The sequence below is a fragment of the Mirounga angustirostris genome, unplaced genomic scaffold (assembly GCF_029215605.1).
Source record: "Mirounga angustirostris isolate CCGP_5_RB_7025 unplaced genomic scaffold, mMirAng1.0.hap1 SCAF_3, whole genome shotgun sequence".
In the NCBI taxonomy this organism is placed as follows: domain Eukaryota; kingdom Metazoa; phylum Chordata; class Mammalia; order Carnivora; family Phocidae; genus Mirounga; species Mirounga angustirostris.
In genome coordinates this window covers 151,397,726-151,416,354 of record NW_026991711.1, presented here as the reverse complement: position 1 = coordinate 151,416,354, position 18,629 = coordinate 151,397,726, and the positions used below count along the sequence as shown (strand labels likewise).

The 18,629-nt window shown below is 35.6% G+C and overlaps 2 protein-coding genes across 5 annotated transcripts in view; one reads left to right on the top strand and one right to left on the bottom strand.

The window, feature by feature from the left end:
- Window positions 1-18,629, top strand: part of OSGEPL1 (O-sialoglycoprotein endopeptidase like 1) — a 52,439-nt gene that overhangs the window by 10,494 nt on the left and 23,316 nt on the right. Inside the window, exon 7 of one of the 4 annotated variants that reach the window (XM_064586822.1) lies at window positions 4,748-6,322. The exons of the other annotated variants lie outside the window; for them this stretch is intronic. Coding sequence (XP_064442892.1) covers window positions 4,748-4,802 — 55 coding nt within the window. The 3' untranslated portion in view covers window positions 4,803-6,322. Of the gene's footprint in view, window positions 1-4,747; window positions 6,323-18,629 lie in introns of those variants that run through there. 4 annotated transcript variants of the gene reach the window in all.
- The window catches only part of ANKAR (ankyrin and armadillo repeat containing), a 74,845-nt gene continuing 57,612 nt past the window's right edge, over window positions 1,397-18,629 (bottom strand). Inside the window, exons 17-24 of the mRNA XM_045868364.3 lie at window positions 15,462-15,568; window positions 14,365-14,487; window positions 10,248-10,406; window positions 9,470-9,587; window positions 7,215-7,324; window positions 5,515-5,711; window positions 3,071-3,117; window positions 1,397-1,764 (exon numbers count right to left, since the gene is read on the bottom strand). Coding sequence (XP_045724320.1) covers window positions 1,517-1,764; window positions 3,071-3,117; window positions 5,515-5,711; window positions 7,215-7,324; window positions 9,470-9,587; window positions 10,248-10,406; window positions 14,365-14,487; window positions 15,462-15,568 — 1,109 coding nt within the window. The 3' untranslated portion in view covers window positions 1,397-1,516. The remainder of the gene's footprint in view (window positions 1,765-3,070; window positions 3,118-5,514; window positions 5,712-7,214; window positions 7,325-9,469; window positions 9,588-10,247; window positions 10,407-14,364; window positions 14,488-15,461; window positions 15,569-18,629) is intronic.

The window sequence follows — 18,629 nt, the reverse complement described above, 5'->3', positions numbered from 1 at the left end:
AGGTAAAAGGCAATTTGCTGAAATCCTCTGTATCTTCAGGCCTTTCTCATATGTAATTTTAAAAAAGAAAAAATGCAGGGTGATAAAAATCATCTTTACTGGAGGAGCTGTACTTCAGGAAAAATACTGTGAGTTTTAGGACTAGTAGGATGGCCTTGGTAGGCCAAGAAACTCAGGAAGTGTCTTATATTATTGAATACGAAGAACCCCTGAACGTATTCTTAAAATATAGTCTTGAGCCCACCAGAAGCCAGTTCCAAAGCTCAAAGTTTGTTGTCTAGAGGGTTTTGTTTTGTTTTGTTTTACATCTGCAGAGGCTTAATACTTCCATTAATATGAATTCTTATCCTTAATGGTGCTGAATAAATGACTCAGTTTCTTATCATTTGAATTATTTTTCCCTTTGTAGTATAGAATAGGCCATTTCCCCCCATAGTTCCTATATTAGGGCATCCACCAGAATTAGAATTAAATTTGAAGATTGGAGAGGTCGCTTATTGTTCAATGGCAAAAAGCCTAGGATTTAGACTCTGGTGCATGGAAAGCCCTAAGTACCTGTAGCTGCCATCACCACCATCATTACTGTTTGTGTTAAGGCATGTTGGAGAAAATAACTGCTAGTTAATACATATGTTCAGTGTAGCCCAGAGCAAAGTGGTCAGAGAAAAATGAGGGCTTTAAAGGATACAGTGAAGCCCAGCTTGACTTTGTATCAAATCTACCTGCTGCTGTAAAATAGAGGCCAACCTACATCAAAACTTGTACCTACTGGAAACAGTACTCCTTGGGCAAAGACATCATGTGATTCTAAGCCACAGAGTATCACACTTTCCAGTTGTAAACCAAAAATACTTGTAAGTATGGAAAATGGTCAACACTGGTAGCCACAGTTTTTAGCCATACTTTTGTACTTGGTGGGCAGTGATTTCAGATTTTTTTTTTTAAGTCTTTTAAAAGTATACATTTCTACATTTTGGGTTTTAAAACCCTCGTGCATTTGTAGTATTTATCGTTAAATATCTCAAGGTACTACAGTGAGTGTTAACATGTGGGCTATTTTGAATCAGGCCTCTTTAGCCCAGCATACCAATTTAAAAGTGTTTCTAACACTTGATATAGATATACTAATTATGCCACTTTTTTCAGTTGCTATATTTTAATAGTGTTAAATGCAAGAAAATTCTATTTACTTTTTGTAACTATGACTCTGACCTGATGTTAAACTTTGGTAGACAGGCTAGAGAAAATCTGTTAAGTATCAATATCAAGAACTTCCATTCAAATGTTTATACTCAGTTATATGTATTTTACTAGAATTAGATTAAAATTAAAATAAAAAATTTGGGGGTGTCTGGCTCGCTCAGTCCGTAGAGCATGTGACTCTTGATCTTGGGGTTGTGAGTTGGAGGCCCACATTGAATAGAGAGATTACTTAAAAATAAATTCTTTTAAAAAAAGTAAAGAATTTAAAAAGAGTGCTCAGGAATTCTTTTATACTTTCATATTAATGCTTTTATTAGCCTTCTGCAGGCTCTGGGTTAGCTTTCTGTACATGTTTCCCAAGTTGGCTCAAAAACACTATTCTTGGTCTTGATACTTCTATGATATCTGATGAAATTGCAGATGAAAAGGAAAAAATATTGTGAGAAACAGGGGTTTGTTTTGTTGTTTTGAAGAGTCCCATGAAGTTAGTTACAGGAGGTATTAAAGTCAAAGAATCTCTTGGTTGAATTTTAGGTTTTAATTTTCTTCGGTGCTCTTTCCCTGAAAATTAGAGAGCCACAATTAAATGTCTCTTTCTTAAGCCCAAGAGCCCTAGATATAGTCTCATTGCTTTTGGTTCTGTATAGTGCTATTTTCTTCAAATCACTAAAACATACTAAGAGAATGGATCCATACCTTCCAGACTTTTAGATGTCAAGGGCAAAAATTTGTGGGGCCAATATATGGTTGCCAACTTTTTATTATGCCAAGTTGAGACTAATAAAAGAATAAATGCCAATGTCATTTTGTAAAAGTAGGGATATCTTAACACCCAAGAGAAAGTATAAAAGGTACTATCTCAAAATGACACATTTTATATATGGAATGAAAATAACTTTATCAGAAACTTACTATAGTGTCCTTATTTTTTCTTATGTTACCATAAACCTGTGAAAACATTATCAGACCATTAGTGGTACACAGATTGCTATGTAGAAACCAATATTGAAAAACAAAACAAAACAAGAAAACAATTTTAAAGTGAAGAAAAAAATGGGACTGACTTTATTCCTTTGTGTAAATTAACTTACACTAAAGAAGCTATACAAAAAATATTCTTCTATTCATAATATTCATATATACAGCCTCCCACACAAACCTAGCTTTCCTCAGAGACTCCCTGAATAAGTGAAGTTCTCTCTTCTCCTTTTATTCTCTCCTTTTCCATTTGTGACTCTTACAAATGGATCTTGGCTTTTGAATGGTTCTGTCCTTGCTTTTGACTATAGGATAATATACCAAGTAAGACTCATATTGGTCCTACACATGAATAAGCACTAAGCATATAAATTAAGTCAAAAAATAATATATTTTCCCTATTACATGTCTAATAGGAACTAATGAGTAACTTTATAAGCTCTGGACTCTGACCTTGCAGACCTAAATCACTCAGCCAACATCTACCAAATATATATAAAACTGTAGTGTACCAGTGGAGAAAATGTGGTCTCTACCCTAAGAACTGACAGACAAGTTGTACATGAAACAAAATAATAGCAAGATCGTAATTTAGGCCATACCTATATGTTGTTTCAATAATGACCTATTTCTATGCATAGCTTATAAGAAAAACAAAGTAAGAGAGGGATTTCTGTTAAGTGATATGGTAGGAAAGGTCTTAAAAGAAATGATTAACGTAGTCTTGTAAATAGGAAGATATTTTAAGTATACAGAATGACAAAAGCAGAGTTTACAGGTAAACTTTTTTGGGGGTAACCTCTACATTTTGAATTTTTAGAAATGGAACACAGAATTGTAAGGTGTCAGGGCTAGAAGTTACCTTAGAGATCAAAGAAAAATTAATTACCTTTTTTAAAGACAGGAATTATGGATGGTCCTCCATTTTTCTCTAGACTAAAAGGAAAACATATTGATCACAAAACTTCATTTTCAAAGCAAAGGTTTACCAATGAAGTGTTTAAAGGCAAAGAATAACAAGGTGTAGCTAGTTAATGGGTGTGTGTGTTTTACCCCCAACACACACACCATATGGATGGGTGGGTGGGTGGCTTTTAAAAGCAGTATTATTTTAAATCTTCATCCTGTACATGTAACATAATATAGTTACAAAATTTCCCTGGTAATAAAATTTAAGTCTCGCTTAAAGTTAATATATTAAAGGTGGTTATCACAAATGTATAGCTGGTTAATTTGGTGAGGAACATTTGCTGTTGTCCACTTTAATGAGGCATAGACTTCAATCTGTCCATATGCCAACTTCATGGCCAAAGGGTAACATGAAACTAGCTAGCATTTAGGCTGAGTGCTTTCATACAGGGTCAGTTAACACCAGTAAAATTATGTCTTTCTCCATACTTCAAAATTTGCATATCCAAGGACTCTTCTAATCTGCTACTCTTGGAGCTGGATGGGGGAATGGGAATAGAGAAGTGGTATATGCACCAAGAAAATGCTATCATGATGCCAGCCACAATCAGTGTACTTGGGAGTAGTGGTATCCAGGAACATTTCGTGGAAGGGTATTGTTATCCATGCCAAAGTTTCCAGACAGGTCTTAATAATCTTCTAGCACATTTCCCATAGTTTCATTTAATCAAACTCCTTCACTGAATGGTTATGAAAATTAAAGGGAATGGTCCATGTAAATACTCTAAGAAGAGTTCATAACACTATTAGTTATGGGAGTAATTATTATTTGATTACCAGTTCCACCTCACCTGGTAACCATTCTTACAAGTTTACTGAGCGCTGGTCACTGCTTACAGTCCTAAAAGTTGAGTGTTCACAATTCCAGGGGGTGCCATTCACCCTCAGTCATTGTAGATTTGTATAGTTATTACACCTATTTTTCAGCAGTTGACAGTGAAGTGTCCTGAGGTAAGGGCATCTTTCGCTAATTCCTGAAAAGTTGCCACATGGGCTAGTTGTCAGAGTAATTGTGTAAAATAATACTTTTCATTATTTATCCTAAGTTAATTTTTTTAACCAGTAAATATTATTTAACACTGTCAATTACAGGAATTTAATTTAGATTTCCCTGTTTCATTATATAAAATGAGGTAATCAGTTTTGCGGTTTTGGTTTTTCCAAGAATTAAAATGAAGATGTACTAATTTTTCTCTATACTGAAATTGATTTACGGAACCATAATACAGTATTGGATCCTAGTTTCTTCAATTATCATAGAGTTAATATTGTATCTTTTTTTTTTTAAGATTTTATTTATTTGACAGAGAGACAGCGAGAGAGGGAACAGAAGCAGGGGGAGTAGGAGAGGGAGAAGCAGGCTTCCTGCTGAGCAGGGAGCCCGATGTGGGACTCCATCCCAGGACCCTGGGACCATGACCTGAGCCAAAGGCAGACGCTTAACGACTGAGCCACCCAAGGGCCCTGAGTTAATATTGTATCTTGAGTAGTTCTGTTTCCTACATAAGAGTGCTAGTTGCAGAGAAGACTTATAATTCATCTACATTGACTAAAGAAAATATGCCCATTCTAAGGAGATTCTCCTCTCCGTTTACAGAAACTTAAGCTCTGATGAAACTCCAGCACTGAAGCAAAATCCTCTGGATAAATAAATGCCTGTCATACTTTGCCATAACTGAAGCCACTGGGTCTGATTTAGCCCTCTTTCTACCCTGGGAGTCTGGCCTAGCTTTGAATGAAGTTCAAAGGTCTTTTGAACCTTCTGAACATTTTTTGATGATGCCAAGGTCATGGTGGTATTCCTAGTTGGCTTGGGACTGTCAAGTATATCCCAAAAATGGTTTCCTGGATCAGACTTGGAAGCATCCAGAATCCCAAAAAGCTTTTCTGAAACGTGAATAATCTTGACCAAACGGGATCCCCAAGATCTGGTTGTATTCTTGCCTCCACAAGCAGTTTTGTTGCTAAATCAGAATTAAAACAGGCTTTGGCAGTGGACATTTAGGAGGAATTTTCTCTCTTCGAATCCAAGGCATATATTCATTCATATCAGGAATAGCTCCCCTTGTTTGGTCTTCCTTAAACTTTCTTTTTATTTTTTAAAAGATTTTATTTTATTTTGACAGAGAGACACAGCGAGAGAGGGAGCACAAGCAGGGGGAGTGGGAATGGGAGAAGCAGGCTCGCCACTGAGCAAGGAGCCTGATGTGGGGCTTGATCCCAGGACCCTGGGATCATGACCTGAGCCGAAGGCAGACACTTAACGACTGAGCCACCCATGCGCCCCAATCTTCCTTAAACTTTCTTACAAGTTCCTCTATTAATAATTTCACTACTGCAACTTCACAAATATAGGCACAATACCTTAAAGAAGGAAGTCCCACTCGTTGCTGCATTTGAAATTCCTTTAAAAATGCTGGGTTAATACTTGCATCTCTGTTGATATTATTTGTTATACGAAGGAACTGGTTAGGCTTATTTCTGCATTCCTTTAATAGGATGCGGAAAGCATTTGCATTGTAAGTTAAGTAGCCAAGAGCACAGGAGCAAGCTGTGCGAACCTAAATGAAGAAACAATTCCTCCGTTGAGCTTTAGTCTTAAAATATCTAACAAAGTGTTCTCACTAAACATTTCATAAGACAGTCTCTGTAGCTCTGCAGAGCAAACGTGTAGGTCAACCAGTGGCAATCTACAGATGGAAGCAGAACTGCCGTATTTTTAGAGAAAGCTGTCAACTGCCATTGGTTTCTAGTAGTTGTTCTCAGTCCTGACTGCGTTTTAGAATCACCAGCAGTTAAAAAAAAAAAAAAAAAAAGCCCATCAACTTTCTTGGGGGTAGAATCTGGGCATTCATACTGTTTTTAAAAGTGCCACAGGTGACTTCAATCTGCAGCTAGAGTAAGAACCATTGAGTTTGAGCTAGGACAGTGGGTCTCAGTCTTGATTGTGCATTGGAATCCCCTTGATAGTTATGAAAATTACTTAGTGCCAGGGTTCCACCCCTAGAAACTCTTAATTCTTTTGGGGTGCAGCCTGGACACTGGAATTTTTCAAAACTGCTCAGTTGATTGTAACAGGAAACCAGGTAAGAGGCTACAGGATAAAAATAAGTTAAAAAGACACTCAGGAAAGCAACTCAGTTTTCCACTGGCAAAAACAAAGTATCAGCCACAGGACTCCAGAAAAAAATACCCTCTGCCTGTGACCCTGAAGTAATTAGGTTGTTCATGTGATTAAAGTATATTCCTGGGCAGTTCTTAGAAAATCTGTTAGTGGTGGCCTAAGAAATGTCACAGAATGAATATAAGTCAGGCCCATGCAGGGTACTAGAGGGCTGATATGCTAGTCTCAACACTGGCATCTGACTGCTGCATATGCCCATCTATCTACCATACCTTGAACAGTGGCTCTCAATGTATAGCACTGATACCAGCAGCTTCAGCTTATAGGAACTGGTTAGAAACGCCCATTTTAGGGCCTAAACCAGATGTATTCAATAAGAAATGCTGGGAATGGAGCCCAGCAATCTGTGGTGTAACAAGTCCTCCAGGTGGTTCCTGCGTCCCCTGCAGTTGGAGAAACACTGCCTTACACCTGGGGGAGGGGGGAAGGGAGAGGGGAATATTCAGAGGCAAACCACTACCCTGGCCTTCTTCATACTGTCACCTCTGATCCTGCTTGGCAGATAAAGAAAACTGTCCAATGGATTCCACTTTCATTCATTCCAAATAATCCTAGAAATGACTTAGATCATAAGAACTGGTTAGTTACTAAGTAACCAGTTTTTGTGAGATATTTTATAAATATTTTAATTATAAATTTCTGTATCATCAATGTACTTATTTGTATATTGAATCTTAAGTACTGAAGTTAAAACAAATGTGCACATTTTGTGGGAACCAAAATTATGGATGGCAGATGTAATACTAGAAAAATCATCTAATTTTGAGTCAGTAACATGAACTATTATATAACATAGTTAACCTGTAGAGAAAGTAGCCCACAAAGTGAGAGGCAATTATATTTTTAGAATATTCAATTATAGAATTACTTTTGTTTTTACCTCTTCTTTTCCGGAATACAAATGATAGCAGAGCTGTTGGATTGTCCCTAATGTGGTAAATGCTTCTGGGATACCAGCTCTAGAATGAGCCAGGCTAGCTATTAAATTCCCTGTAAATTAAACAAGAAAAAAAGTTTGTGTTATTTAACTGATATAAACTGATATACTATACTTTTGTTCATTTGCACATATTATTAAAAAGGGTTGAGTCACAAGACATCTCTGTTAATGAAGAAAAGCTGAGAAAAAGCATGTATATATTAAATGTAGAATTCTTTCCCCAAAATTATGATTTGGTTTTCTGTCACAAACAGTAAAAGTTATTTAAGAGTAGGGAATTTTGAAAATCAGTTTTTCTTCCCTATGACTTCAGAATATATTTTGTTTTGAGCTTTAGTGTTTTTTTAATGACTGTGAACATAATGATTGAACTACCATAAAAAAAATTTAGTATGTGCTTTTTGCAGTTCAGATCGCTTTGAGTTAAGAGCTTAATGGTATTTTAAACCCAAACAATGTATTACTTAAATTTAAAGTCATTGATGTTTGTGCCATAAAAAGAATAATAAAGTAATTCAGTAAATAAATATGCAACTACCAATTTAAAACAATTTCATTCGAATATGTGTTTTATTTTTAGAGCTTTCATATGATATTCTTTCACAATATTGTTGCTGTGTTGGAATAAGTGCAACACATTTTAAAATATAAATGTATCCACCCATATAAATGTGGATGGATACTTTATTGAGGTATTCATTGGGGTTTTGTTCTTGTATTTTTTTTCTGGCCTTCTTTATAAACCAAGGCCTTTGTATTTTATTGTTTCAGGATGGGGAGGGATGGATTGTATGGCTTAAAGCAAAAAATGTCTAAAAATAACCTTTTTTTTCAGGCATATATTTTTAAAAGCTTATGTTTATAGAAGGCATTATTTTAGGTGAAAGGGAGAGAGACGTCTTTAAAGAGGAGGAGTAAGAGATGGGAAACAATGGAGGCAGGCAGAGGATCTAAGATTAAGAAGGAGATAGTAGGAACAGGAGCTGTGTGTAGAGAATGGTTATGTGGTGCACATAGGAAAACTGGACACTTGGCAACAGAAATCCTAGTCTTTGTAAAACTTCTGTGCCTTTGGAGCCTCTTCTGGGAACCTTGTCAAGTTAGACATTTGGCACAACACTTACTTTACATTATATCTGAGGCCCAAATATCCTGCTTTGCTTGGGATACCCCAGACATGCACATGACTCTGGAGATGCATAGGACTATGAATGCATATGGATGAAGAAAGCCCAGTAATTTTTGAGATTCAGTTCCAACCAACCTGAGAAAATTAATATTTGAAAGCTAGTATAATATAGTATTTCTTGCACACAGGAGTTTGTGGAGTAAAATTTAAACCCACTACGACTGTTTTTCAGAGTCACAGAATTACTATGACTTGAATTAAGAATGCTATTTAAATAAGAATGTATTTAATAATTTAAACATGTTTCTTTCCTAGCTAGTTTCCATCAGAAAGTTTTCATTTGCATGAATTTTCCTTCCATGCCAAGTAAAAATATAATTCTGTAGCAGCAAGTGTAATTTCCTTTCCTACCTTCAGTGATCCATTTCATTTAAAAAACAAAGACCTTATTTATTTTTTGGTAGTAGTCACTTCATATGGTTGTCATTCTGATACTGTTTCATGTTGTGTTGAGAGTGATATATCAAGTCAATTACCTAATTATTCATCTTGAAAATTAGCTCTAGAGTAGATACAGTTACACAATTAGCATTAAGGTGCCAAGAACTGTATTGGACTATTATGCTTTGCTATATTTTATAGCAACATAAGGAACTCTTAAATGTTAGCAAAATGTGAAGTTGATCAAAAGAAAACCAGACAGAGGTATAGCAGTACAAGTCTGCCATTACTATTATAAATCAGTGTGTAGATTTTCTGGTTAGTAGCTCAGAGTTGGAGTCTCATTTCATATTCTCAAAAAAATAATTAGGGGGTTGAAAAAGTAACTAGGAAATCAAAAAGGCCATGTTCAGAGTTACCCGGCTTCTATTTGGGGTACAGAGTAGACTCACACTGTCCCATGTAGACTTTGTGTGGAATTCCATGTAGACTTAAACCAGTTCATTCTTCAAACCATGTGACATAGAATCAAGCTTATTTTATTATTGTTCAGATTACAAAACTTTTTTGAAAATAGTTTTATGCAGATGTAGTTTTATGTAACCACCTTCCAGTTATTTCTTACCTGTCAAGACAATAGTAGTGGAATGAACTGAATACAGACTATCCACTAAAATAGTAACACCTCTTGCAGACAAAGTAATATGGTCCACATCTATAATGACTTTAGCTAAGATAATAATCTGAAAACAAAAAAGAAGCATAGAATCATTGAATGTTTTCTACTCTGCTTCTCTAATTAAGCTTTTGTTTTTTGGTATTTCTCAGGAAGGCAAGGGGAGTAATTTGGTATGAACCAGTAGAAGAAAACCAAGTGGCAGGGGTTTATTCAGAGTAGTTGTCACTATCTGATCATGGTGGTGAACATGGCAGGCCACTGTATTCTTCCTACAATATTTGTAGCTTTTGCATCCTTGAAGTATGGGTTCGTAGAAAATAGTTCTTCTAAAGGTCATTGGATAGAGAAAGAAGCACCCAGATAGAATCAGTGTGATCAGCTAAAGATGTGCAGTTAGAAAACTTGTCTGTATACTGCCTTGTTTCTCTGCGTGTAATACGGGCATGATGAAAATGATACTATCTGCCCATCAACCTGGCAGGGTTGTTATAAGCATCAAATCAAGTACAGAGGCAAAAAGTGCCTTGTAACTTGTAAAATTATGTATAAATGAAGATATCCTAATAAATAATGGAGGTTTTTTGAGGTAGAAAGGGCTGGTGTGAAAAATACTGAATTTTACAAATTCGTAAATGCTTTTCCAGATCAAAATTTTTTCTCGTTTTTAAGTTTTGTCTAAAAAGACATACTTATTGATTTGAAGTTTTAACTTCCAGTTTTATACCTGAAATGCTGCCATTGCCTTCTCAGTTTCAATTGCTGATTCAAGAAAAGGCTCAAAGATTGATATGGTCATTATTCCACTTTCCAAAATTAAGTATTGTTGAAGGCGATTATTGAAGGCAAAAAGGGTTAATGCATAGCCTGCCCTTAAACAAATATCCTAGAAATAGGAGAAACATGCATTATCTTTAACTTAGTTCATCTGTTATGTTACTCAAGGTAATAGATTTTGAATTCTTGCCCATCTAAATATATTGCATTCTTATCTCTGGGAGTAAAATTTGACATTATTGGGGAAAATAGGTAATAGAGTTAACCCAGAATGTTATTGAACAGATAAAATAGAGAAGTAGGTTGTGATATCAGGGAGAAGAAAAGAGAAGTAATTTGAATTTTCAGAGGGAATGTTAGGTTAATGATTATGCAAATAAATATCTAAATAGTAACAGGAAATTCCATAATTTCTTTTTTTTTAATAAAGATTTTATTTATTTATTTGACAGAGAGAGACACAGTGAGGGAGGGAACACAAGCAGGGGGAGCGGGAGAGGGAGAAGCAGGCCTCCCGCCGAGCAGGGAGCCCGATGCGGGGCTCGATCCCAGGACCCCGGGACCACGACCCGAAGGCAGGCGCCCAACGACTGAGCTACCCAAGCGCCCCCGGAAATTCCATAATTTCATTAACCTTCAGGTTTTTTGTTTTAACATATTTTTATTTTTATTTTCATTTTAACATTTCAAAGTAGACTTGATAAATCAAAACTTCCCTTGTATAGCATGCTATATATTGTTTTATGCATTGTGGGATGATCTCTATCATCTCTCAAAATAAGTTCATTTGTAAAATTCTGTACTATATCCTAAGAGGAAATAAAAAGATGATTTAAAAATCACATTTTAACATTCTGGGATTTGGCAAACAGAGCAAAAGCCAATTCTTCCTTAGAGTCAGTTCATTTGCCAAAGATGAACAAATATGGTAGATCTTCCAGAAAGACCAAAAAGAATTTTATCACTAAATCTTATTTTTAATATTTTGTTTGAACAGTATAGTACAGAAAGAACCATTAATCTCATGAGTTTTCTTCTGCCACTATTAATTATTATATTAAAAGTGCTATATGTACATACTAAAATATTTACCAAGAAAATTATATGATGCCTGAGATTTGCTTCAAAAGTAATATAGGACAAGGGGCTCCTGGGTGGCTCAGTCGGTTGGGCCTCTGACTCTTGGTTTTGGCTTAGTCATGATCTCTGTTGTGAGATCTAGCCCTACAGGAACTCCATGCTCAGCGGGGAGTCTGCTTGAGCTTTTCTCCCTATGCCCCTCCCCTTCTCGTGCATGTGCCCGCTTTCTCTCTCTCTGTCTGTCTCTCAAATAAATAAATCTTTAAAAAATAATAATAATATAGGAAGAGCAAGTGGGTATATAGATGAAATAAGACTGGCCATGAGTTGATAATTGTGGAAGCTGGGTCATCGAAATATTTAAGTTCATTATGCTACTCCTTTATTCTATATATGTTTGAAATGTTCCATAATTAAAATTATGTACACACAAGTAGTCACCTGATCATAAAGCAAGAAGAAAGGTATTAGGATACACAAAGAAATAGGGTCCAGTAAGTGAAGCAGGTGGAAATAGGCTGGGAAGAAAAGGATAATTATTAGGAGAAGAATTAGTAGAAGAAAAAGAAGAGTGTCCCTGAGGAATAGGGTAATGAGAATAAAATGTGGCGTGAACTGAGAGAGAAGAAAGGTGGCTTAGGGAGTTAGACCCAAATTCAGTCTCCTCACCCTATATTCCTCATATTATTACAGCAGCACATCTCCATTTTTTCATATACTACAGTAGAGTACAATTCTAAATTTAAAAAAAAAAAATTATGCAGTGAGTTCATTTCTCCCCTTTTAGCCCTCCTTTCTTCCTCTCAAATCCCCCAGAACAGAACTGACGGAGATAGTTGGCAGTTTTCTTCCCTGATTGCTAAACGCACTGCAGACAACAAAAGTTCTCAAATTTCTCTGGGATTAGTGCTATTCAAAGTGTGGCCCATGGACCAGTCCACAAAATGGTTGGCAACAGGATTACAGAAACTGGGAATTAGCATTTAAAAGGAACAGCTTTGGGACTCCTGGGGGGCTCAGTTGGTTAAGCCTCAGCCTTCAACTCAGGTCATGATCCCAGGGTCCTGGGATCGAGCCCTGCATTGGGCTCCTAGCTCGGCAGGGAGCCTGCTTCTCCCTCTGCCAGCCGCTCCCCCTGCTTGTACACTCTCTCTCTCTGACAAATAAATAAATAAAATCTTAAAAAATAAATAAAAGGAACTTTTATTTATAACTCTTCCTTATAGTTAAATATAGTTAAATACCAATTAATATACAAAGAAGAATATGTTTATAGCAGCATTATCAACAATAGCCAAATTATGGAAAGAGCCCAGTTGTCCATTGGCTGATGAATGGATAAAGAAGATACGGTACATATTTACAATGGAACATTACTCAGCCATAAAAAAAGAATGAAATCTTGCCATTTGTAATGATGTGGATGGAGCTAGAGTGTGTTATGCTAAGTGAAATAAGTCAGAGAAAGATAAATATCATATGATTTCACTCATATGTGGAATTTAAGAAACAAAACAAACAAATGGGGTGGGGGAAGAGAAGAAAAGCAAGACACAGACTCTTAATTATAGGGAACAAACTGGTGGTTACCAGAGGGCAGGGAATGGGAGGATGGGTTCAATGGGTGATGGGGATTAAGGAAGGCATGTGTGATGAGCACCAGGTGTCATATGTAAGTGTTGAATCACTAAATTGTACACGTGAAACTAATATTACACTGTATGAACTAAGTGGAATTTAAATAAAAACTTGATTTTAAAAAAAGAAAGAAAGAATTTTTTAAAAAATTGCCATTAGGCAAATACCATGTAATCATTGTTGCATCCGTGGATGCTAAAATTGGTGAGAAAAAATGCATGCCAAACAGAATCATTTGCATGGGCTCAAAGTGTCTCACCTCAAGAAACTTGTTAATTAAAAAAGGAAAGTACAGTGACTTTACAGTGGAGAAATATGACAGTACGTTAACCAAGTACCCAAAGTTAGCACTGCCAGTTATAAGACATAACAGCAGTATGTACCTCCTGAAAGAATGCACTGAGCAGGTGAGTGAAGAAGACACATCATTTCTGTGGTATTCTTGCCAAAATGTACCACCTCAATTTAATCATGAGAAAACATCAGATAATTCAATTGATGGACATTCTACAAAGTAACTGGCATGGACTCATCAAAAATGTCAAAATCATGGAAGATATGTAAAATCATGAAAGACAAAGGACGGTGTTTCACATATTGAAGGAGACCAAAGGGACATAACAACTAGATCTAATAGGAGATCCTGGATTGGATTCCGGTAGAGAAAAAGGACATTGGTGAGAAAACTGGCAAAACTTAGATAAAACTTGCAGATTAGTTAATTGTACGGTATTGATGTTAATTTCCTTCTTGATATCCAGGAAAGCTGGATAAAGGATATGCTAGAACACTCCCTACTATTTTTGCAAAATTTTGGAAAATCTAAAATTATTTCAAAATTTAAAGTTTTTGTTTTTGTTTTTATGTTAATTTTTTATTGTTATGGTCAGTTAGCCAACATATAGTACATCATTAGTTTTTGATGTAGTTTGTTTTTAATTTAATTTATTTTTATTATGTTATGTTAGTCACCGTAACCTCCCCATAAAAGATTGCTGGGGAAAAGCTTTCCTTCATCACACATAATTTGAGAAGCACCACTCTGGAATACTGGGTAAGAAATGGATGACTGAGAGTTGAAAGGTCATAAAATTAGGAAAATTTTCAACACATCCAGGACAGAACAGATTTATTGGTTCTTCGAGCATTAAAACTGCTACGTTTCAAAGAATATGACAGCTATGAAAAATATGGAACAGTATTATTTCATCATTACAAACTAATGACCTACCAAAGAGATTTTACATTTCTTATGTAATATATTTAAGTATTGCTGTGAAACACTTATAATTTGGCAATGTGGTCTAAAAACCTTTCTGCATGAGCTCTAACATTTTATAAAGATATACCTTATCTGGTGAGTGAAGAAGATAAAGGACATCGGCATACTTAAATCCTTCATTTTCTTGTAATTCATTCTGTAACAGATCATTCCTTAGGACGATGCATGCCAAGGAAAATGCCACTTCAACCTAAATATGTGATTTTCAGAAATTATTTTTTACTCATGGTTTATCATGACATATTTCATTATACAAACATTCATATGGGATACACTAATTCAAAGATAATATATAATTCATTGATTCCAGTTCTCTAATATTTAGAGTGGCATTTATAATGCCTGGAGGAATGTCCCTTATAATTTTTAACAGCTGGGAAAATCCTCTGTGTGCCATCAGCACAACCACACAGCTCCATTGGAGGGCATCAGGGGAAGCGGCCAGGGCCAGCCAGAAATGTGAGGAGGTATTATCTTAAGTGCATAGTTGTATCCCTTCTGCATCTAAAAAGATTTTAATTTCTTGGCATGGGATAAAAGCTGTTTTGAACTGCTTATTAGCTACTGACCATTGAGTTGTAAGGCTTCAATGGAATGCTTATGAATTAAGCAGAGCACTGGGGAGTAGTCCTGAGAAATACTCTATTTCGGGAGTCATTTGATGCGCACTCTGAAAGCCTTTTAGGAGGATGTAAATGACTCTTAAACAACTCCTAAGTTATTGGTATTGAGAAAACTATTGTTGCTGGCCAACACAGACTGCTTGGTAGAAGGTAAAGCTGTTCTGATGGTGTAATACTGATAGGAATCACATATTTGAGAAATTTTGCTACATAAATCACACATCCTCATTATCCCCGCCCAGTTTTAGCAACCAATATCTGAAGAAGGGAAGAAATTCTGTGAATAATCACAGAGGAATAAAACTTATTTGATGAGTAAAGACACAAGACTTAATTATTTGAAAATTTAACATTTTAATAAAATTTACTATATTTACAGCAATTATTAAATTTAAAACTTCTAAGATTTTGTTTAAAATGTTAAATTTTTTTATTATACTTGTGAATTTACATGAAGATACAAATTATTCTCAAAAAGTCATATTTCTGTTAATTTTTACTATATCAGAAAAAAAACAAAACCTTAAAAGCTTTTATATACCTTGATGTTAGGAGAAGGGTGATTTCTGAGTAGGTGAATAAGTACTGGAAAGGCATTTTCCTCTACAACGAATTGTTGACTGATAGGATTACTTGTATGGGCGACACCTATAAGAATATATACATATCAATAAGAATATTTCTTTCCATCTTGGAAATGGTAAAGTCAAACACAGTTTGATATGTTGGGTTGATTAAGTGTCCTAGCATAATATGGTTAATAAATTACAAAAGGAAATGCTATATTACTAAGTATTTACCCCAAAGATACAAACATAGTGATCCGAAGGGGCACCTGCACCCCAATGTTTATAGCAGCAATGTCCACAATAGCCAAACAAAAAAAATGTGGGCCATATACAAAAATTAACTCAAAATGGATCATACATCTAAATACAGAGGAAACAGAAAACCTTTATGATCTTGAGTTTGGCAGGTTTCTTAAAGAGGACACAAAACCTACAAACTAAAATACTTAAAATATCAATAAATTGGACTTCATCAAAATTAAAAACTTTTGCTCTTCAAAAGGCCCTGTTACATAAATGGACGAACGCACCATAGACTGGGAATATGCAAAACATACATCTAACAAATGATTTGTATCTAGAATATATAAAAAATGTTTACAATTCAATAAGACAACACAATTTAAAAAATGGGCAAAATATCTGAACAGACACTTTATCAAAGAGGATATACAAATGGCAAATAAGCACATAGAAAAGATGTTCTGCATTATTAATCATTAGGGAAATGCAAGTTAAAACCACAATGAGATTTACTACATACCCACTATAACGGCTAAAGTCATCATACTAAGTGTTGGCAAGGATGTAAGCTGCTGGGACTCTCATACATTGCTAGTAGGAATGCAAAGTAATAACACAACTTGGAAAAACAGTCTGGCAGTTTCTCTAAAAGTTAAACATATACTACTATATGATCCAGCAATCCTACTTTTAGGTATTTACCCTAAATAACTTTCAGGGTAACTAAATGAAAACGTTTGTGTCTGTACAAAGACTTATACACAAATGTTCATAGCAGTTTTAGATATAATAGTAAGAAACTGGAAACAATCTAAATGTCCATCAGTGGGTGCATGGATAAACAAATAGGATATCCGTATGTATTAGTCAGGGTTTTGCAGAAAACCAACCAACAGGATATGTATGTATTTAGGTAGGTAGGTAGGTAATAACTATATATATCATAAGACATAAAATTATCCATCATACCATACAATGGAATACTACTCAGCATTAAAAAAGTGAACTATTGATACAATAATATGCATAAAAATCAAAATAGCTATGTCGAGTGAAAGGAGCAAGAAAAAAAGTACATCTGTATAATCCACTTACATAAAATTCTAGAAAATACAAACTAATCTATAATGATAGAAACCATCAGTGGTTCTCTGGAGATGGAAGTGCAAAGAGGGAGGGATTACAAAGCCACACAATGAAATCATTCAGGGTGATGGTTATATTCATTTATTTGACTGTTGTGATGGTGTCACAGCTGAATGCATATGTTAAAACTCATCAAATTGTATGGTTTAATGTATTTTTGTATTTTATTCTATTGTATATTTTATTTAAATATTTTATTGTGGGGGGACCGAGGGAAAAAATAAATAAATAAAAATTAAAAAAAATAAATAAATATTTTATTGTGGGGCGCCTGGGTGGCTCAGCCGGCTAAGTGTCTGCCTTCAGCTCAGGTCATGATCTCTGGATCCTGGGATTAAGTTCCACGTGGGGTTCCCTGCTCAGCAGGGAGTCTGCTTCTCCCTCTGCATCTCCCCCCATGCCCTCATGCTTGCGCACGCACGTGCTCTCTCTCAGAAATAAATAAAATCTTGGGGCGCCTGGGTGGCTCGGTCATTAAGCGTCTGTCTTCGGCTCAGGTCATGATCCCAGGGTCCTGGGATGGAGTCCCACATCGGGCTCCCTGCTCCGCGGGAAGCCTGCTTCTCCCTCTCCCACTCCCCCTGCTTGTGTTCCCTCTCTAGCTGTGTCTCTCTCTGTCAAATGAATAAATAAAATCTTTAAAAAAAAAAAAAGAAAGAAAGAAAATCTATAAAAACAAATAAATATTTTATTGTATGTAAACTATTTCAATAGGTCTTTAAAAACCCACATTTAAAATTTGTAGGCATGCAAAGAAGTAGGAAAATATGATTCATAATCAGGAAAAAAAAATCTGCCAATAGAAAGAGACCCAGAAATGGTATAGATGTTGGAAATCATTACAGAGATGTTAAAACAGCTATTTTAAATGTGTTATGTATGTTCAAGAACATAGAAGAAAATATGAACATGATGAGGAAGAAAAAGGGAGGTGTGTGTGTATGTATAACCAGTCTAAACTAGTAAATTTGAAATCAAGAGTTTTCTTCTGTAGTTCTGCTGGAGATCCCCTTGTCTATGGCAAATGGAGACAGGTTTGTAGACAGCTTTGAAGTGAAGTAATGAGAAGAAATTACATTCGTGTGTGCTCACGCACACACACACACACATACAGTATTTTTGTATATATGTTATCATCTATTAGAATTTTAGAAATCTCTATAATCTATACCATAGGCTCTGACTAAAAAAAGAAACTATTTTGTCTGACTGACTGCCTTGGAGCTTTAATGAACTTCTGCAAAGTAGCTTTTTCAAGCAAGGAAAAAAAAATCTTTTTGGAACCAATTCCTACATTCTTCATTCAGCTAGACTATTTTTTGAGGAAATACAATCAACTACAAATAAAGATTTTTTTTTTCTTATCTACAAGAAACAGTCTACAATCAGCTTCATACATTCATGAAGTTCAGCGAAGAACTCAAATTTTTATTTTTGGTAGATGAATCACTGACAATCCTACAACACTTTTACAGACATCCCAAAATGTTAGTTCCTTTGCAGTGAAAGGAACAACTAGACCTACTGGCCACTTTTATTTATTTTTATTTATTTATTTATTTATTTTTAAAAGATTTTATTTATTTTTTAGAGAGCGAGCGAGAGAGAAACAGCATGAAAGGGGAGAGGGTCAGAGGGAGAAGCAGGCTCCCCGCTGAGCCGGGAGTGCGATGTGGGACTCGATCCCAGGACCCTGGGATCATGACCTGAGCCGAAGGCAGTCGCTTAACCGACTGAGCCACCCAGGCGCC